Source organism: Fistularia commersonii, chromosome 34, assembly GCF_037954325.1.
Source record: "Fistularia commersonii isolate RoL2024-O1a breed Wild chromosome 34, RoL_Fcom_v1.0, whole genome shotgun sequence".
In the NCBI taxonomy this organism is placed as follows: Eukaryota; Metazoa; Chordata; class Actinopteri; order Syngnathiformes; family Fistulariidae; genus Fistularia; species Fistularia commersonii.
In genome coordinates, this window is record NC_141317.1 from 170720 (window position 1) to 192732 (window position 22013).

Below are 22013 nucleotides of genomic sequence, written 5' to 3' on the forward strand. Positions count from 1 at the left end.
CTGTATGGATCATTTCACCCTCTTTATTATCCAACCAAGTATACAAGTCATCGTACGCCCTATGTTTTGCCTTTGCTACCTCTATCTTTACCTTACATTGTATCTCCCTGTACTCCTGTCTGTTCTCTTCAGTCCTCTCTGTATCCCACTTCTTCTTTGCTAACCATTTTCTCTGTATATACTCCTGCACTTCCTCATTCCACCACCAAGTCTCCTTATCTTCTTTCCTTCCAGATGACACACCAAGTACTCTTCTACCTGTCTACCTAATAACACTAGCTGTTGTCAAATAATCCCGCTTCATGTATGACAAAAATAAGTTCCCTGACCTTTCTTTGAGTGAACCTGACATTAATAAATGTAGCCGATAGATGGCAATGATAGCGCTTAAAAGCTGCAAGGGGAGCCGAAGAAGATCACAAAACAGAAAAACTCGACCCCAGCCATCATCATTTTTATTGAACACAATGTCGTTTTAAATAGAAAACAATACCCCGAACCCAGATTCGCAACGGTATCTTAGGGATGGCAAACGAGGAAGAAAGGGGGGTGGTTCGAGTCAAAGTAAAGGTAACGAGATATTGACTAAGTTAAATAGTCTTGCCCACGTCAGCCAGTCGGCTAGCTATCCAGCTGACAATTGAATTGTCTATTCAGTGTTCGTAGTTGTCGACAGAGAAAATTACACGCGCACACAAGAACGCGCGCGGGTATACCAGAGGTTAAAAGAGTTTTGAAGATAATTTTATATAGGTAGTGCGTATTTGTACCGCGGCCATCAACGCAATTGTTTTGTTTATGACGACCAGTGTTATTGAATGCTTTCTATGACTGCCCGATGGGCTTGTCGGGTTATTTCTACTGTGTCTTCAATTTACCGGTCGTACCGGTTGTAACAATTCGTTCCATCCGGCATTTTTTTGAAGAGAAAATCCATTGTCAACATACTACCGTGTGTTAGCCCTTGCACAGTGACGTCACCTTCCTGCTCACTAAAACTGCGCGCGCGCGTGTGTGCGCGTGTGCGTGTGTGTGTGTGTGTGTGTGTGTGTGTGTGAGTGAGAGAGCGAGCGCGCACTCGACAAAACTCAAGACGTCAGACCTCACTTTTACATTTTGCGTGGTCGTTGTCATAATGTTTGACTTACAATCCCCCTTTTTTTCCATTCACCTCTATCTACTTGCCTTTCTTCATTGGTTGAGCTTTGTACTTATTGCCCGCAGAGTCATCCAGGAATATGAGGCAGTGGAGTTTCTCCGTACACCTGAGCCACATGATTACATTTTAATTGTCCTCACTTCAACGGCATATTGAACTGTCTTCTATTGTGCGGCTATTCACTTAAAACAAACTTCATAAGTTCATAACTTATATTTTGCTCCTGGAAATGTAAATTTTGAAAGAGGGAAATATTGAGCTTACATTTTTGAAGGAATCTGAAAATATAAGTTGAAGTTAAATAGATGCATATGGCAAAATACATTACAGAGTACCAGTAGTCTTTTGGTCATTAAACACAGTGCTTAAATTAAATCTAATAAAAATGAAGTTTTGAGTGGTATTCATTGACTATGGTCATATGGGTATGAATGTGATATAATACTTTTCAGAAATGTGATGGGGTGCTTCCTGTGGAGTTTCGCTCTTTTGCAGTTGACCCTCAGATAACATCCCTTGAGGTTCTGCAGCATATACTTATCCGAGCCTTTGATTTAAATGGGTAAGATTGACTCTCCTGACTAACTTTTGGTGGATGTCACAAACTTACAATGATTGGCGCTGTTTTATTTTTGTAGAAAGAGGAATTTTGGGATAAGCTACCTGTCCAGAGATCGAAGTGGTGCTGAAATTTATCTGTCTCTGTTGTCTGACTGGGATTTGGATGTAGCATTTGTCAGTGCAGCCAAACCCTATCTTCAGCTCAAGATGGAGATCAAGACTTCTGAAGATAGTAAGTAGACAAGCCAATCCAAATGTTACTCACAAATCTTGAGTTGGGATTGGAGGGGGAAAAAAAATTACCTGGTCCTTTTCAACAATGTTCCCGCTGCTCGCTTGTGCAATTGCGCACTGTTCCAGCGTACTGCGCACACAGCAAAGCTGAGCTGTAAATAAATTAAACAGATTTATTTTATTTACAGTTCAGCTTGGATTTGATTTCAACGCAGTATAGATTTGCTGTGCGCGGAGATGCAAGCAGCTAAGAGGGAACACTGCTTTTCAATATTGGAGAATTACATTGAGTCCAAGGCTACATTCATTAGAAAAATGTATTAAATGTTTCTGTCAAATGACTCATTAAAAATTATTGTGACTTCATCTGGAAAGAATGAAAGTTCCACAGTGTGTAACTATTGGCTGCACTGTATACTGGAACATTTTTTGACCTATAATGTTTTAAAATGAAATTAAATTGTTAGTATTTGTAAATCAATGAATATTCCTTAGGATATTCATTTACACAACATCAATGGAAATGACTGATGGTTTTGGGTACTGGAATTGCTGGATTATGGTACATAGTTGTTGATTGCTTTAGCCGCTTACAAATTATATAGTCCAAATATATTGTTAACTATCGTAGAGGTAGGTGGTCACCGTGCAATTGTTCCTGCCTAATTTGCTGTTTTAATATTTTTCTTCAAATGTAGGCCCTGTCATGGAAGACTGGGATATTATCAGCCCCAAAGATGTGATCAGCTCTGAGCAGCTTTTTGCAGAGAGGACTAGGTCTTTGGCCTCTGCTGCTCTTCCCTTCACACAGTCTTTGCTGTCCCAGGTTTGTTTCCATTCTTTCACCCGCGTCATAATCCTCTGCTTTTTAGATCCTCGGCTCATCTTTCACTGGCTTTCAGGTGGGCCGAACCTTATCGAGAGTCCAGCAAGCTTTCAGTTGGTCATATGGGGAGGAGATCAAGCCTTTCAAGCCCCCTTTGAGTGATGCTGAGTTTCACACTTACCTCAATGGACAAGGCCAGTTGACACGACCTGAGGAATTGCGATTGAGGATCTACCATGGTGGTGTGGAACCCTCACTGCGCAAGGTAGGCTCCTGTGTTTGTTGTAATCTGTATATATTATTATAATATGTATATTACATATTTTACAGAATTTTAAAAAGGTGTTTTAGTTATATTTGATTGACTATTTTCTATTCTTTTGGTCAATTTTATTTCTGACTCAAACTGGACAAGCTGCGTGCAAAAAATGTGTAAATAAATGTTGTTTTGACATGAGTCAGTCCAAGTACCACTCCATCATAGAAAACCTCTTTTGCAACATGTGTGTTTTTGAAATATCCCCTGATGAAGAGATGAAAAATTAGCAAACTTAAAACACAGCATGAGTATGAAATCAGTTGTCTTTTCGTGGGTGACAAAATTGTCTCTGCAGATGGTCCAGGAATTTACTTGCAATTTGTGGAGACAACAAAGTCAGTCTCCCTTTGAAGGCTTTCACATTTGAGTATATTTCTTGTACGTACTGATCTTTCCTTTATAGCTTCACATTCATCCCATTCTGGTTTCTACGCACAGGAGAAAAGCCATAGTGTATCTTTAAGCTCTGTAAAATCATTGGCTTTCCCCATTCACTCCAAAATTAGCCAGTCTCACCTCTTGGCTCCCACAGTTACAGAAACTTCTTCTTTTCCTTTCGACTTTTCCCTTCAGGGGTCGCCACAGCGAATCAGCCTTCTCCATCTAACCCTATTTTCTGTATCCTCCTCTCTCTCACCAACTAACTTCATGTCCTCTCTTCCTACATCCATAAATCTTCTCTTTGGTCCTCTTCTGGAACCACCTGCCTGGCAGCTCCAACTCCATCTACCAGTATATTCATTATCCCTCCTCTATACATGATCGAACCATCTTGATCTGACTTCTCTGACATTCTCTCCAAAATATCTAACATGTGCTGCCCCTCTGATGGACTCATTCCTGATCCTATGCATCCTCATCACTCCCAAAGAGAACCTCAATACAGTATACCCTTGTTTTTCGCGGGGGTTACATTCCGAAAAGAACCCGTGATGGGCAAAATCCGTGAAGTAGAAACCTTTATTTTTTTTACAATTATTATACAATTAAATACTTTATTATACATTGCTGCTGTCGTCCTTATGTTTTTTTCTTCCTTCTTTATGGAACGAACGGAAGCTTCATTAATTCCGTAATGCCGACCTACAGCAGCATAGCTTTTACCTTCCCTTAGCATGTCCAGAAGTTTAACTTTATCTGCGATAGATAGCATCTTCTGCTGCCTTTTGGGCCCTGCCGCAGGTGCTTTTGTCGGTCCAGAGCGTTTTGTCAACATAATGGGCTTTAGAGAAACTCGAAATTGCAAGAGAATTTGCACATACGTAATATAAATTTGGCAAGCTGTTTTACGTACATGTGCATATTAAACTGCAACATTATTGACGCACAGGTAGAGAAGACGTGGAGTGACTTTTTAGCCAATCAGAGTGCAGAACACAATGCACGATGCAAATCTGTGAAGTAGCGAAACCGAGAAAAGTAAACCGCGTTATAGCGAGGGATCACTATATATTCATCTCTGCAACCTCCAGCTCTGTCTCCTGTCTTTTTGTCATTGTCACTGTTTCTAGAACATACAGAATCGCTGGTCTTACCACTGCCTTGTCCACCTTTCAATTCTGGCTTATAGTCTTGGACCCGTTTCCTTACCTCTTTTCCACACTCTGTTGCTTTTGACTGTTCACCCCAAGTCACTGAAACACTTTCTCTAAACTTCACAAATGTACTGGAATGATAAACTAAGTTAAGGTGCTCAGCACTACTTTTCGTAAGGGGGTTTAATAAATTGAGGCCATTTGATAAGAAATTGACATTTTTTATAACTTGCTTCACAACATGATCAAGTTGCAGCACAGACTCACAGAAAGCTTTTTTTGTGGTCAATACATCCACCCATCTTCTTCTACTTATCCTGGACTCAGTGTCGCAGGGGGTGCAGGAGCCTATCCCAGCTGTCATCAGGCAACAGGCAGGGTACAGCCTGGACTGATCACCAGTCAATCGCAGGGCCACAAACCTGGACAAACAGCCATTCACTCACTCAATCACTTGGGGCAATTTTCCCAATTCTCTCAAATTTACCTGCATGTTTTTGAACTGTGAGAGGAAACCGGAGAACCTGGAGGAAACCCATGCAGACATGGAGAGTCATGCAAACTCCACCCAGAAAGGTCCCCTGCTTGGAATCGAACCAGCTGTGAGGCCAAAGCGCTAATCTCTGTGCCACCTTGCTGCCCCGTGGTCAATACAGTGTAGTAAAATTGTATCCAGCTCAGGGGTTTTTTCCATTTACTTTGTACTGATTCTTTTTAGCATCCTAAAGTTTTTTTTTTCTTGTTAAATTTGGTATCCACCTCTTGATGGCATCTGGAAACATCTGTAATGTTCTACAGATGTGTTAAGGCCACATGGATGTGAAACAGACCTTTGACCCCACCTCAGTGATTTACTGTGCAAATAGACAGCCCCTACATGAAGAATATGAAATCCTACAGATAAGGAAGGAGTTCTGTATACTCCATCATCTTCCTGCTGCACAGAGTATACACCTACCTTGAGGAGGCAGGAAGCATTGTGAGAGTCATGTTCTTTGACTTCTCCAGTGCTTTCAACACCATTTGACCTGCCCTGCTGAACAGGAAGCTTCTGGACATGCAGATGGATGCTCCACTCGCAGCCTGGATCAACAACTACCTCACAGGTCGGCCGCAGTACGTGAGGCTGGGGAACATCACGTCGGACACCATTGTGAGCAGCACGGGGGCACCACAGGGGACGGTCCTGTCTCCCTTCCTGTTCACGCTGTACACCTCAGACATCAGGTTCTCCTCGCAGTCCTGCCACCTGCAGAAATTCTCAGATGACTCTGCCATCGTGGGCTGCATCAACGGAGGCCAGGAGGAGGAGTACAGGACCGTGGTGGACAGGTTTGTGGAGTGGTGTGGACTGAACCACCTGCAGCTCAATGTATCTAAGACAAAGGAGCTGGTGGTGGATTTCAGGAAACAAAGGACCCACCTGAATCTGGTCACCTCAGGGGTACTGAAGTGGACATTGTGGACACCTATAAATACCTGGGTGTCCACTTGGACAATAAACTGGACTGGACCTTTAACACCAATGCCATCATCAAGAAGGGTCAGAGCCGTCTGTTCTTCCTCAGGAGGCTCAGATCTTTCAACGTCTGCAGGACCATGCTGGACCACCACCTCACTCAGTGGTGTCCAGCGCCATCTTCTATGCTGTTGTGTGCTGGGGCAGCAGGCTCAAGACAGCTGACACCAACAGACTCAACAAGCTCATCAGGAGAGCTGGGTCTGTCCTGGGAGTAGAGCTGGAGTCTGTTGTGCAGGTTTCAGAGAGGAGGATGATGAGGAAGCTCCTCAGCATCATGGACAACATCCATCACCCCCTGCATGCCACGTTGATGTCCTGTCGGTGGTATCAGTCTGCGACTGAAAGGGCTCTAAGGAGCTCCACTTAACACCACAGGATGTCTTTCCTACCTGAGGCTATCAGACATTTTAATTCCTCTTCCCTCAGCTGCAGGGAATCTTCAATCTTTGTAGTTACAGCTAACAGTTAAGACAATTCATATTTCATTGTATTTCTTATTCTTCCTCCTTTCTACTATTATCTATTACTGTTATGTTTCTTACTTGAAACTCTGGCACAACAATTTCCTTCGGGATAAATAAAGTTTTTCTCATCTCTCATCTTTCAAAGACTTTCCCAACCCATCAGTGATACTTGAAACCAAGTCCAGGTTCACTGTTAGTCAGAGACGGCGCCTTGAACCTACAATATTAGAGATTGAAGGGAGAAAGGCCATCAAGAGAAGTACTAAAGGAAAAGTAGTGGATTGGCAGTCGCAAGGAAATTATTCCTTATGTGTCATTATTAATTATAATCTTAAAAGTTGCAGGGCAGTCTTAACTGAGTCAAGGATGTTCCTGTCATCTGACTCAAGTGCAAGGTGGTATTCTTCAGTCTTAACACAGTCATAGCTCAGTCTTTGTCCTCGTGTTTATGACAATATTAAACAAGTTTAAGATCATTGCAAGTCTTAGTAACTTTAAAACTGTTACTATAAACAGTTACTGTAAAAACTGAATCAACAACCAATAGATGAGCTCCAACTTCTTTGATCGTTTCCTTTTTGGGTTTTCCCTTCAGGGGCCGCAACAGTGAATCAGTCTCCTCCTCCTATTCTGTTTTTCTCTCACATCAAATAACTTCATGTCCTCTTTCACTATGCCCATAAATCTTCTCTTTTGGTCTTCCTCTAGACCTCCTGCCAATTCCAGCATCCCTCTACCAATATGTTCATTGGCCCTCCTCTCTACATGACTGAACCATCTCAGTCTGCCTTTTCTAACCTTATCTCCAAAACATCTAACATTTGCTAACCCTAACCCCCTGATAGACTCATTCCTCATCTTCTCCATCCTCGTCACTCCCAAGGAGAACCTCATTATCTTCATCTCTGCTACCTCCAGCTCTGCGTCCTCTCTTTTCTTCAATGCCACTGTCGTCAAACCATACAGTTTTACTGGTCTCACAACTGTTTTGTACACCTTGCCTTTCATTGTGGCTAATATTCCTCCTGACACTTTTCTCCACTCATTCTAACCTGAACCTGTTTCTTTACCTCTTTTCCACACTCTCCATTGCTCTGGACTGTTTATCCTAAGTACTTAAAATCCTTCACATTCTTTATCTCCACTCCCTGAACCCTTACACTTCCCTGTTTGGTCCCTCTCATTCACACACAAATATTCTGTCTTACTGCGGCTCTCCTTTCCAGAGCATACTTCCACCTCTCTAGATTTTTCCACACCTGTTCCCTGCTCCCACTACAAATCCCATTGTCATCTATGAGCATGTTCCATGGAGAGTCCTTCCTCACTCCTGTCTATCAGCCTGTCAATCACCAGTGCAAACAAGATGATGGAGTTCCACCTCCACCTTGAACTTCTCTGTCACCTCACCAGTGTCTCACAGCTCACATCCATGTCACACACCAGTTTAACTACTGCTCTGCAGACTTCCTTATACAATACCATGGTTCATGTCTTGGCACCCTGTCTTATGCTTTTTCTAGGTCAGAAAAGGTACAATGCAGCCCCTCTGACCTTCTCTGTACTTCTCTACCAGCATCCTTGAAGCAAATATGGCATCTGTTGAACCTTTTCTTTCTAAAAGAAAAGCATTGGAGGATGAGCTGGAAGCAATGAGAAAGAAAAAGGCTGCATTGACAAAGATGTGCACCAGCTTTCAGTAAAACACAGATGAACTCTGAGAAAGCTGAAAACAACATAGGCAGTGCACTCCTGGCTCAAATGATCACAGACTCCTCTACTGAGGAAATACAAGGACAAATGCCTTGAACTGACAAATGTTGAGACACATCTTTGAGTAAAGAGGAAAACAAACTAATAATCATACACAAAGTAAGTTAAATCCATGTGCCTCTGTAGTTCAGTTGTCATTCAGAAGGTCATATGTATGTACACATTTGCTATTCCTGATGCAAATGATTGACATTATTTAAAATAATGTATCTGTAGTTGGACATGGGCATTATATTTTAGTTTAGTTTTAAAATTTCTATTTTCTTATTTTTTTTTCCTGTTTATTCACTGCATTTCAGTTGATGAAAATAAACAATTAACACTCATTTTTGAAAGTGTTCAGTTAACAGCATTTTTTCCCCTCACCTGCCGCATCTTACTTTTGTATAAGCTATAAGTTTTGCAGGATTAAAACCAAAGACCAATGTGAGTTTTCCTAACTAATAGACATCCCTCACAAAGAGCATATAGTTCTTTTCTTAATCAATATAGAATTTTCTTAAATATCTTTTACTGAATATAAGAAAAGATACAAAGAAAAGATAACATTTAGCTTTTTTGTTTAAATAAACATGGCCTGAAAGCATAAAAACCTGCATCCTACTTGTGTATACACAGACAAGCCCAAAATTGTTCGCAACCCAAATTTTGACTTTTACTTGACTGATTATTTTTATTCAACCAACAAGTTTTTTGGGAAACGACACAGGCTTTTCCTAAAAGGCTCAGACAATATACATGAAAAATCATTCTGGAGAAAGGAGGATTTCGCAGCACTTACTTACATTTGCACAAAAAGTGTCATGTCTAAAAATGTTTTACATTTTCATTATCTGACCATAAAAAACAAGTTCTCTCTTTTTTTGTCCAGGGGAGCTTTTGGAAAGACAAAACAGGCTTTTGTATGCCTTATCTGGAGAAGTGGTGTCCTCTTTTGTCAGAGTTCATGGAATTCAGATGTGTGCAGTGTCTGTCAGAGATTCTCTCCCGAGATATTGCATCCAGTAGGGTTGAGCTTCTCTAGGTTGGCCTTTCTTTTCATCTGTGTCGCATTTGTTTTTCAGCCCCCTCCTCTGAGACTTTGCACTGTTTCCACTGGAACTTACAAACATTTAGATATGGCCTAATGTTTCTGACTTGGCCTTAGGCGCAGGTCCTCAGTTACTGCCTTTGTCTTAGCCATGACAGTCTGTGAACCCATTGCAGTGAGCTGCTGTCTTTCTCATGAATTGATTACAATAGCTGTCCCCAATGAATCAGGGTAAATCGGATGCTTTAGATCAGCTTGGACTACTTAGGATGGTATAGAAATTCTTCCCATAGATTGTAACAGTTTGCATTGAATCTGGCTGATTTTGTACATCCCATCGTTTATGGAAATTAAAGGTGAGAAAAGAAAAACTCACACAATTTCACTTTTATATAATCTTTATTTTTTGGGAAAAGGGTTTGCCTTTTTAATTGAATAATTCTCGTGAAATAAGACAATACATAGAAAGATAGCTGAATGTGTACCTCATTTTCTGCACTATAAGGCGCACCTTCAATGAATGGCCTATTTTTTATTTTTTTCATGTATAAGGCATGCTGCAATATAAGGCGCATATAATAGAAGCTACAATAGTGGCTGGGGTTGCATTATGCATCCACTAAATGAAGCTGCGCTAAAGGGAATTTCAACAAAACAGTCAGATAAGTCAGTCAAACTTTATAAGAATACAAGCGAAAGTTCTGACAACTCTGTTCACTTAGTGCATTCACAATACGGTACCGTACGTACTGGTATTTGCGCCGCCTTCATTCAAACAATGTGTTTCCAACTGCATTTGTCACAGTTCAAAACTATTCATAAAACGAAAGCACCAAAAGAAGGACCGCCTCTATATTCATTGATGTTAATGTCGCTAGCTAGCATTGTGGCCTTCATTCGAATAGTGATTGTAGAAACGCTTACAATAGCTGCTCTCTGTTCAACAATCCACTGTTCAAGTTTGTCCTTCAACTGTAGCCATGTCACTTTGTTCCCTCGAAAATTCTGTTTAGTCTTCTTTACTTGGCACGGGTAATCTTATTGCTTCCTCCACTTCCGCACCATTGATTTTTTAATGTTTAATTCTCTTGCTGCTGCTCTATTCCCGTGTTCTTCTGCGTAACTGATCGCCTTGAGTTTAAACTCTGCGTCGTAAGCGTGGCTCTTGGAAGGTGCCATTTTGGGGTCTTTATACACACACAAGTGGTGTGGAACTGGAATTCCACTTTACCATTTTTACCGCTGCTACTTCAACGATGCGCGCACACACACACACACAAATGGAAATGAAAATGCACGCTTCGCGCAGTCTTATGCCAGCATGCACCGAGCTCTACTTCTTCTATGGGAGAAAATGGAGTCAGCGACTGCTTCCCGTAGTTGCAAGACCTCTTGCGGCTCAATATTGATCCATATATAAGGCGCACCGGAATGCAGCCTCAGGGCGACACTGGCCCATGTCTCCCCAAGCTTGCCTTAGGGGGACACGGAACAGTGTCTCCCTGAGCCGGTCCCAAGCCCGGATAAATGCAGAGGGATGCATCAGGAATGGCAGCCGGCGTAAAAATGTTGCCAGAACCAAACATGGGAGTCAACCATAACACCAGATCAGACCGGATTGGTCGAGGACCAGGTTAACAATGGCTGCCATTGGTACTGATGACCTAGGAGGATGAGGCCGTGTTCAAAAGCAGAGAGAGAGGATAAAAAGAAAAGGGACTGAGAGTAGGGACTTTTGAATATCGGGACTATAACAGGAAAAGGTAGAGAGTTGGTCGACATGATGCAGAGAAGGAAGGTGGACATACTGTGTGTCCAGGAGACCAGGTGGAAAGGTAGTAAGGCTAGAAGCTTAGGAACAGGCTTTGAGTTGTACTATTATGGTACTGACAAGAAGAGAAATGGATAAGGAGTTATCTTGAAGAAGGAGTTTGTTAGGAATTTTCTGGAGATGAAAAGAATGTCAGATGGACTAATGAATTTGAAACTGGAAATTGATGGTGTGATGCTCAATGTTGTAAGGGGCTATGCCCCGCAGGTGGGATGTGAATTTGAAGAGAAGGAGATGTTCCGGAATGAGTTGGATGAAGTGATGCAGAATATCCCCAGAAATGAGAAAGTGGTAATTGGTGCAGACTTCAAAGGATATGTTGGTGCAGGCAATAGAGGGGATGAAGAAGTGATGGGCAGATTGGGTATACAGGATAGGAACGCAAAGGGACAGATGGTGGTAGATATTGCAAAAAGGATGGAAATGGCTATAGTGAACACCTTTTTCCATAAAAAACAGGAACATAGAGTAACTTATAAGAGCGGAGGTAGGAGTACGCAGGTAGACTACATCTTGAATAGACGAGGTAACCAGAAAGAGATCAGTGACTGCAAAGTAGTTGTAGGTGAGAGTGTCACCAGACAGTATAGGATGGTGGTTTGTAGGATGACTCTGGTGACAAGGAGGATGAAGAGGACAAAGGCAGCGCATTGGACAAAGTGGTGGAAGCTGAAAAGGGAGGAGTGATTATTCGACAGGATCTTAGAGAGTGCGAAGATGCCTGAAGAATGGAGACGAAGTGTGATGGAGCCTATTTTTAAGAATAATGGGGATGTGCAGAATTGCGGCAACTATCGAGGGATAAAGTTGGTGAGCCATACAATGAATTTATGGGAAAGAGTAGTTCGAATCTACTGTAGACTGAGAGCAGAAGTCAGCATTTGTGAACAGCAGTATGGCTTAATTCCTAGAAAGAGTACTACATATGCAGTATTTGCTTTGAGAATGCTAATAGAGAAGTACAGAGAAGGCCAGAGGGAGCTGCATTGTGTTTTTGTAGACCTAGAAAAAGCATGTGACAGGATGCAGAGAGAGAAGCTCTATGAGGAAGTCTGGAGTGGCAGAGAAGTATGTTAAACTGATGCAGGGCATGTATGCTAGCTGTGAGGCAGTGGTACTGTGTGCTGTAAGGGTATCAGAGAAGTTCAAGGTGGAGGTGGGACTCCATCAGGGATCAGCTCTGAGCCTCTTTTTGTTCGCAATGGTGATGGATAGACTGACAGATGAGGTTAGCAACGGAGAATGGAAAAGAGAAAAGAGGTGAAGAAACGGGTCCAAGCAGGTTGGAATGGGTGGAGAAAAGTGTCAGGGGTACTATGTGATAGAAGTTATCTGCCAGAATAAAAGGAAAGGTGTACAAGACAGTGGTGAGACCAGCGAGGCTGTATGGCCTCGAAACTGTTACAATGACGAAAAGACAAGAGGCAGAACTGGAGGTTGCAGAGATGAAGATGTTGAGGTTCTCTTTGGGAGTGACCCGGATGGATAGGATCAGGAATGAGTCTATCAGAGGAACAACACAGGTTAGACGTTTTGGAGTGAAGGTCAGAGAAGCCAGACTGAGGTGGTTCGGTCATGTACGTAGGAGGAATAGAGAATATATTGGTAGACGGATGCTGGAATTTGAGCTGCCAGGAAAGAGGTCTTGAGGAAGACCAAAGAGAAGATTTATGGACGTAGTGAGAGAGGATATGATGGTAGTTGGTGTGAGAGAGGAGGATACAGAGAAAAGGGCCAGATGGAGAAAGTTGATTCGCTGTGGCAACCCCTGAAGGGAAAAGATGAAAGAAGAAGAAGATACAAGGCGCATCGGATTTTAAGGCGCACTGTCGGCTTTTTGAGAAGATTAAAGGCTTTTAGGTGCGCCTTATAGTACGGAAAATATGGTACTTATTTTGCTTAATATAATAGCAAAAACTCTTGCATTACACTCCAGGAGGTTCCCAATTTCTTTCATCAAGTCTTAGTTTGTGACAGTAATTTTGCTTCAGTTAGTATCTAGCATTCATATTCATAAGTAGGAACTCTGTATTGGCTTTGTTTTAGGGACTGAAACATAAAATTCAAGATTGCTCAGATGATCCATATTTGTACCTGTAAGTATTATCTGTGATTTTTTTAGGTTGTTTGGCGGTATCTCCTGAATGTCTACCCAGATGGACTAAGTGGACAGGAGAGAATGGACTACATGAAGCGCAAGACAAGAGAGTATGATCAGCTGAAGAGAGAGTGGACGGCCCGCATAAGCCATGAAGACCTTGAATTCATCCGTGGGAATGTTCTTAAAGATGTCTTGAGGACAGATAGGGCCCATCCTTACTATGCAGGGTCAGAGGACAGTCCACATTTGGCTGCCCTTACTGACCTTCTGACCACATTTGCCATCACCCATCCACAGGTATGTTCAAATGTTAAATCCCTTTATCATTCAAATATAAAAGATTGGGTAGCATTACATTTTTAAAATATCGACAGACCGTAAGGAATGTGATAACATACTAATTTTAAAACTCAAATGTCATGTTCATTTATATCCACCAGATTAACCAGGGAGCACAGTTGTTAATAATCAGTTTATTTTGAGCTTTAAGTCTGGAAATTGAAGGTGTGATGCTCACTGTGGAAATTGAAGGTGTGATGCTCAATGTTATTAGAGGCCATGCCCCGCAGGTGGGATATGAGTTTGAGGAGAAGGAGAGGTTCTGGAATGAGGTAGATGAAGTGATGCAGAATATCCCCAGAAACGAGAGAGTGGTAATTGATGCAGACTTCAATGGGCATGTTGGTGCAGGCCACAAAGGGGATGAAGAAGTGATGGGCAGATTTGGTAAACAGGATAGGAACGCAGAAGGACAGATGATGGTAGATTTTGCAAAAAGGATGGAAATGGCTGTAGTGAATACCTTTTTCCATAAAAAACAGGAACATAGAGTAACTTATAAGAGCGGAGGTAGGAGCACGCAGGTAGACTACATCTTGTATAGACGAGGTAACCTGAAAGAGATCAGTGACTGCAAACTAGTTGTAGGTGAGAGTGTAGCCAGACAGTATAGGATGGTGGTTTGTAGGATGACTCTGGTGACAAGAAAGATGAAGAGGACAAAGGCCGAGCAGAGGACAAAGTGGTGGAAGCTGAAAAGGGGAGAGTGTTATATGCTTTTCAGGTAGGAGTTGACAAAGACTTTGGGTGGTCAGGGAGAGCTTCCTGATGATTGTACAACAACAGCTAGTGTTACAGGGAGACAGGTAGGATAGTACTTGGTGTGTCATCTAGAAGGAAAGTAGATAAGGAGACTTTGTGGTGGAATGAGGAAGTGCAGGAGTGTATACAGAGAAAGCGGTTAGCAGAGGAAGAAGTGGGAGACTTGGAGGACTGAAAAGAACAGACAAGAGTACAGGGAGATACAACGTAAGGTAAAGATAGAGGTAGCTAAGGCAAAAACAAAGGGGGGTACAATGACCTGTATGCTTGGAAAATGCAAGAGAGGCAAGGGTAGAAGAGGTGACTATTGCAGACCACAAAGTAGCACAGATTAGTAAAAGTGTAGTGAGGAAGGCATTGAAGAGGATGAAGGGTGGAAAGGCAGTGGGTCCTGATGATGTACCTGTGTAGGGGTGGAAGTGTCTAGGAGAGGCAGCGGTAGAGTTTCTGACTGGATTATTAGACAGGATCTTAGAGAGGGAGACGATGCCTGAAGAATAGAGACAAAGTGTGATGGTGCCCATTTTTAAGGATAAGAGGGATATGCAAAATTGTGGCAACTCTAGAAGGATAAAGTTGAAAAAGCATATGACAGGGTGCCAAGAGAGGAGCTCTGGTATTGTATGAGGAAGTCTGGAGTGGCAGAGAAGTATGTTAAACTGGTGCAGGACATGTATGCAAGCTGTGAGTCAGTGGTGCGGTTTGCTGTAAGGGTAACAGAGAAGTTCAAGGTGGAGGTAGGACTCCAACAGGGATCATGAGCCCCTTCTTGTTTGCAGTTGTGATGGATAGACTGACAGATGAGGTCAGACAGGGATCTCCATGGACCATGATCTTTGCATTGTGATCTGTAGTGAGAGCAGAGAACAGGTTGAGGAAAATCTAGAGGTGGAGGTATGTGCTGGAAAGGAGAGGAATGTAAGTTAGTCGCAACAAGATAGAGTATTTCTGTGTGAATGAGAATAAGTCAGGTGGAACTGTGAGGCTACGGGGAGCAGAAATCAAGAAGCTGGAGGATTTCAGGTATTTGGGGTCAACAGTCCAGAGCAACGGAGAGTGTGTAAAAGAGATGAAGAGACGGGTCCGAGCAGGTTGGAATGGGTGGAGAAAAGTGTCAGGGGTACTATATGATAGAAGACTATCTGCCAGAATAAAAGGAGAGGTGTACAAGACAGTGGTGAGACCAGCGATGCTGTATGGCCTCAAAACTGTTACAATGATGAAAAGACAGGAGGCAGAACTGGAGGTTGCAGAGATGAAGATGTTGAGATTCTCTTTGGGAGTGACCCGGATAGATAAAATCAGGAATGAGTCTATCAGAGGAACAACACAGGTTAGATGTTGTGGAGAGAAGGTCAGAGAAGCCAGACTGAGGTGGTTCAGTCATGTACGTAGGAGGAATAGAGAATATATTGGTAGACAGATGCTGGAATTGGAGCTGCCAGGCAAGAGGTCTCAAGGAAGACCAAAGAGAAGATTTATGGACATAGTAAGAGAGGATATGAAAATAGGTGATATTAGAGAGGGGGATACAGAGAATAGGGCTAGATGGAGAAGGTCAATTCACTGTGGCAATCCATCAAGGGAAAACCTTGCCTATCAGTCTGATAGAAGAGTAGGTGTCTTGATCCTGGCAATGGTCTGTGCTCAGTAAATACACGATTTTTTATCCAAATCTTTTTCCATAATTTTTATTTCAAACCTGTTTTGTTTGTGTTTTTTCAGATTTCATACTGTCAAGGAATGAGTGATATTGCCTCCCCTATACTTGCTGTGATGGACAATGAGGCACATGCCTTCATTTGCTTTTGTGGCATCATGAAGCGCTTGGAGGGAAACTTTCGGCCTGATGGGCAGCTCATGTCTATCAAATTTCAGCATCTAAAGCTGCTTCTGCAGTACTCAGACTCTGAATTTTACACATATCTGGTTTCCAAAGGAGCGGATGATCTCTTTTTCTGTTATCGTTGGTTGCTGCTGGAGCTAAAGAGAGAGTTTGCATTTGATGATGCCCTGAGGATGCTGGAGGTTACTTGGAGCTCGTTGCCTCCAGACCCCCCTGAAACGGAAGTCGAGCTTCTTGGTCCACCATTAGAATCAGATGAATTAATGTCACATTGCACAGGTAAGGAGGCCATGTCAAAGAACTGTCTCAGAGATGTGAATGAGCAAAAAGAAAAACAACGTAAGCGACATATGCTGAGACCTTCAAGAGAAGAATCAGATAATGGAAAGAATGTCATTGAAGGGAAAGACTGGAATGAAGCTGGTGCTAATTGTGATATGCCTCAAGTGACCATGGAGCATCCAGATTTGCAACCTCCCATTTTAGAGAAACAAATGAGTTTCGGAGAGTTTCAATACTATACTTTACACAATGAAGATAACTTTGACATGGAAAATACCCAGACACAGCAATCAGTGACTTCTAGATTGGTTTCATTCATACCAGTTCACCAGTCTACACTTGACAATGAGGAGGATCTTGGAGAAAGAGCACCACTCATGAAATCAGGTGACTGTGCTTCATCTTCAATGCCATTATCTCATCTGGTCCCTGGCCCACCAAACTGGAAAACAGGCTCCTCATTCTCTCATGTATTTTCTGCTTCCCCTTCCAGCTGGCCAACTGCTTCTCCAGACTGCCCTCTAAAACCCTCATCTACTTGTACTGGAATTGAAAGTTTACAGGGAACTGTCTCAATAATAAAGACTTCTGCTGCCCAAGTGCTTAGTAGTACAGGGATAAACACACTCACAACTGCCTCTGTAAAAATGACTACTGCCTCTCTCCCCCAGACTCACAGCCAGTCCATTCTCTCTTCACCTATTTTGTCTTTTGGAAGAGTCTCATTGCCACCTGGTTCCAGGTCATCTTCCAACAATCTCCCTTCACCTGGCAACAAATCCCCAAGCACTGCCACTACCACACCTACATCGACAAAGCCTGAATCCACCAGCCTCAAACCGTCTTCACTGCCACCTCCACAAGAGTTTGGAAAAGGCAATCCCTTCATGCTGTTCTTGTGCCTGTCCATTCTGCTTGAACACCGGGACCACATCATTAAAAACAGCTTGGATTACAATGAGCTAGCTATGCACTTTGATCGCCTTGTACGGCGCCACAACCTAAGCAGAGTGCTGCAGCGTGCCAAGGCCTTATTTGCAGACTACTTGCAGAGTGAGGTATGGGACTCAGAAGAGGGGGATGAGGTTAGCTCAGATTCCCCAACATCAGTTATGGCTGCTCTGCAGTCCCGCTCTTTAACTTTTTCGGCCAGGCCCATATACAGCCCCTTAGCATCACCTCAGTCATTATCTCAGAATTCCACCTATAATCTAACAACAACCATTCCATCACAGATAGCCCATGTCTCTCTATCAACCACATCTTGATTTCACAATTTATGACTGAATGGCTATCCCCGGTGAACTCAAAAGACTGTCGCCTTCTGGTGGTGGTCTTTTTTAAGACAGCCTCCCATATTAAGTGGGCTTTAACTAATCCTTTAATTATTTGTTTGCCTAAAGACATGTAATCATTATGCCTATACATATTTTATTCATTACTTTTTTAAAGCAGAATTTTAAAGTTGATCATTTTCTTGTTATTTTCTAATTCAATGCATGTAATTATCATTGTATCCTTGTAGTTTAAAGATGCATGAAATGCCTAACCAAATGCTAATCCCCGGGTTAGAAGTACCAAGTCCTCTCTGAATGTGTGTGCAGGATTGTATTTTCATATGACTTAATTCAAAGATGCAGATAGTAATAGATGAAATATTATTTGACCAACACAGAAGAGACACATAATCAGGTAAAGCATGATTATAAATTATAAAGATAATTTCATTCCAGAATTTACTGACAAGGAATAAAGAAGTGTTATTTAAAAAGACAAGTAAAATGTGATAACATTACATAAAGTCTTTGAAATAAGTATGGTATAGACAATATAAATGGATAGGAGCCCTTTAAAATGCTTCTGATCTGTGGCTGCAGGAATGAAAAAAGGATTGTGTAACATTTTTTCCTTAGCTTCAGACCATAGATCTCCATTCATCACTTTTTAACAGTTGAGTTGCTGAGATTGCTATTGAAAAATTGAACTTTCTATTCAATGTAAGGCAGGGACATTGCAATGAGCTGCCACTAACTAATTAGTTTTAGTGACAATATGAACAAGAGAGCTTCTGCCCTTTAAAGAAACTTGACACCATTTTGTTGAAAGTGTGATTAAAAAGAAAACATGCTATGAATCAGTAATTGTCAGATGTATGAATACACATATTCCACTGCCTGACCCTCATTGATGAGTATTTCTCCATATATAGGATCCAAAATTGGGGATATTGAGGTTTTTTTTTTTTTTTATACAGTTCACTGTCTTGATTCTCAACAGCCCATAGAGATCACTACATTGGAAAATAATTACACATATGAAATAAGAATATGCAACTAAGTTGAAAAAAATGTTAATATTTCAAAGATCCATTTACATGAAAAACTGGCCAGCGAAAGGATTTCTGATTCAGGTATGCCCCTAAACCAGTAAAGATATGGTTTGTATTTTATCAAATGGTCAACTTTTTTTTTTGTCTGAATATTTTTGTTACATACACCTTCAAAATCATATATGAACTTATAAGCCCTCGCTTTTTTAATTTAAGGACATTTTCCCTCTGAGAAAGTGATGGCCTTGTAAGCCATATGTATGACTGCTCAGAATTTCAGTGAATTTTAAAACCCTAATGGCAGGACTGGATTAAGACAGAGAATCTCAAATTGTTTCAGAAATTGTGTTTGAACTTGAAATTTTTGCTTGTAAAAGTGCCACTTAAGCCTGCAGCCTTAAAGATAAAGTTAGATTCTCTTTGGGAAAATTAAATCTCACCAAACAAGCTGTTAAGCTGTCAAATTGTACTTTTTGACAATTTATAAGGTTTTAATTGAATATTTACATTCAAATCACAGAGAAAACCCAATCTTCTAGTCAAGGTAATTTCAGTTTGATTTTGATGACACTTCAAACCTGAAATAGTCTGGGGCTGAGGAGCTCAATGGGTTTTTGTGGCTTCTTGTTCATGAATGTTCATGAATAACTTAAAGTGAAAAAGGTCCTACTTATGTGAGAGAATGTAGTAACTGTTGAACATGGAATATCACAAAACTTCATAGATTTTTTTCTTGATAGTGATGACCTTGATTCCATTCTTCCTTACAGGTAACCTATTCATTCTGGCATGCTAGCTCAAGTCATTAGGACGGTTGACCCCAAAATGAATGTTGAAAAAAAATTCATTTCTGTTGTATGAGGTGTTCTTTATCTACCTCTTTGATGTGACTTCCTGAACTAAATCCAAACCATCACAATAAAGAGGAAGGTAAGAAACACCTCATCCCGTGTTGTTTTTGTAACTTGCTCCTCATGACAACTTGTGTAGATCATTTTGAGTGACCAGAACATGATTTGTGACAATGGATATGTTGTTCCTTCCTTTAATTCTAAGAACAGCTTGGGTGTCTCCTGTTCTGTTGTACTCTGGAGATAGCATGCTGTCTATAATGGTCACAAGTCAGAGAAAAACAATGGGCATAGGGCAAAATACCATCAAGCAGCAGTAAAAATACAATGATCTTAATACCTTTTTAGTGTAGAAGGGGTGAATTGCCATTATTACTGTGTGTTCCATAACAACTAGATTTCAAGGGAAGCTTGCAGAGAAAGAGAAAGCTCTGAAATTAAACTTCTTTCTGTGCCAATCTTCCTAATTTCCACCCACCTTTGTTGCACTGAAGAGGGGGTGCTGTTAATGTGTATTATGGTTTCTGAGGTTTGAGCAATTTAATACTAAAAAATGAATGTAATGGCATTTTTGGTTTGGACATACGCTTCTGAGTGCCTCTCACCAGTTTCCCATCTGATCATAAAAGTGCTTTACAAGTCTTACCACAACTGGATACGGACGCATTGCAGAGAGTCAACAGAAAAATTCATGAACTCATTGTATCACTCACAGTATCCCATACTTTAAATTTCAGTGGGGCTGGAGCCAATCCCAGATGACCTGGGGCATTAGGTAGTGTATATCCTGGATTGATCCCCAATTTGATCACATTCAGACTTCAGGTATGCCCAATTTAGCCCTTCAACCTACTGCATGTTTCTGGCCTGTGGTTGAAAACCAGGGAAACTCAACACAGAGAAACCCAAACTCCACAGAGAAAGGCCGCTCTTGGAATTGAACCAGGAACTTCTATTAGATGGTGGCACTAACCACTGTGCTGCCCTCATCACAGAAATACATTGAACCAAATGTATTCCACTGTCATTTAATCTGTATATCAACTAAATCTATTCATGTCTTTCCACCATGATCAATTGCAGATAAAAGGTCAGTAAAAGAAATAAAATACAAAGCAGGGTTCAATTTATTTTATTGCATTAAAAGACCAGATGGGGCCTCCTGATTTTGAGTCATGACATCGTGTAAGTGACACTGTCAGACTGAAGTCTTTGTTTCACTGTCCAACCTTGATTATGGCTTTGGCAAATTGCATTTTATGCCAGACATCTGAGGAATTAATCAGGATTTTAATGCTTTACTCCTTATCTTCCTAGAAGAATGGTCTGGACTGTACAAATATTGCATTGAAACCTTGCAACCTTGACAGTAGCCTCATATATTCATTATGTCCTGCCTCCGGACAAATCATTACGTTTGAAATGTAGAAGTTATTTACTAATTTGTTTGTTACTGTTGTTTTTTGACCTAGTTATAGTCTGGTTCATTTTTTCAAAGGAGCCATATAGATACTTGAATCCACAAGGCTTATGTACTTTTTGTTTTTGCACCTCAGCTGGCACAGAAGGTCAATTTTACTGAACAGTTATTTGACTTGAAATTTAATTGGAAAACTGACTATGGTGCAGTTTGATGTTTGTCTGACTTCAAATTCACAATGCTGAACAAAAAAAAAAACTCATACAAAAATCTTTATTCCATCTATTCCATGTCGACAATTTAGCATTATGTTCTAACAAGCAAATATTTGTTGTGATATAACCAATATTTAACCAAATATTGAAATGCAGCTGATTACACCATCCATACATGCTGTGTGTGGCTGTTAATGAGAATATCAACTACTATTTTAAAAGTTGTTTCTTTAAGAATAAAGATTTTTCAAAAAAGGAAAAGAAATTATACCATAATGCATTCATATTTATAAAAGAAAAGTGCCCAATTCAGCTGAGACAGCATCTTTGAGTATTCATTTCAATACTGTGCAAATTCATCAAATGTCCAGTATAAATACCTGTTTCATATCTGACTCCCACTGAAATGGAACCATGGTTATTTGCAGGACATCTTGATGCTTGAAAATGTATGACTTTGTCACTAAACTTCAGTTCTCTGCATTGGATGGCCATTGGCCCTGTTACTTTAACATACTGCTACTGCATATGGCTGACTGCTTAAGACACCCCTTTCTAAGAAGAAATTAAGAAAATTGACAATTAAAAAAGGGATTCTACTTTCATTTTTACAA

At 41.1% G+C, this 22013-nt stretch overlaps 1 protein-coding gene across 3 annotated transcripts; it reads left to right on the plus strand.

The window, feature by feature from the left end:
- The first annotated feature begins 414 nt into the window (after positions 1 to 414).
- On the plus strand, positions 415 to 21664 carry tbc1d25 (TBC1 domain family, member 25). 3 transcript variants are annotated; one of them, XM_086141724.1, is made up of 8 exons: positions 415 to 570; positions 1612 to 1721; positions 1798 to 1952; positions 2653 to 2780; positions 2857 to 3045; positions 13377 to 13652; positions 16182 to 16971; positions 17078 to 17246. In XM_086141724.1, exons 1-8 carry the CDS (start codon positions 526 to 528, stop codon positions 17107 to 17109), a joined length of 1725 nt encoding a protein of 574 aa, XP_085997850.1. In that variant the 5' UTR covers positions 415 to 525; the 3' UTR covers positions 17110 to 17246. The 3 variants fall into 3 exon arrangements, with proteins under 3 accessions (XP_085997850.1, XP_085997848.1, XP_085997849.1); XM_086141722.1 differs by having other exon boundaries at positions 16182 to 21664; XM_086141723.1 differs by having other exon boundaries at positions 539 to 570; positions 1225 to 1721; positions 16182 to 21664.
- Positions 21665 to 22013: the final 349 nt, after the last annotated feature.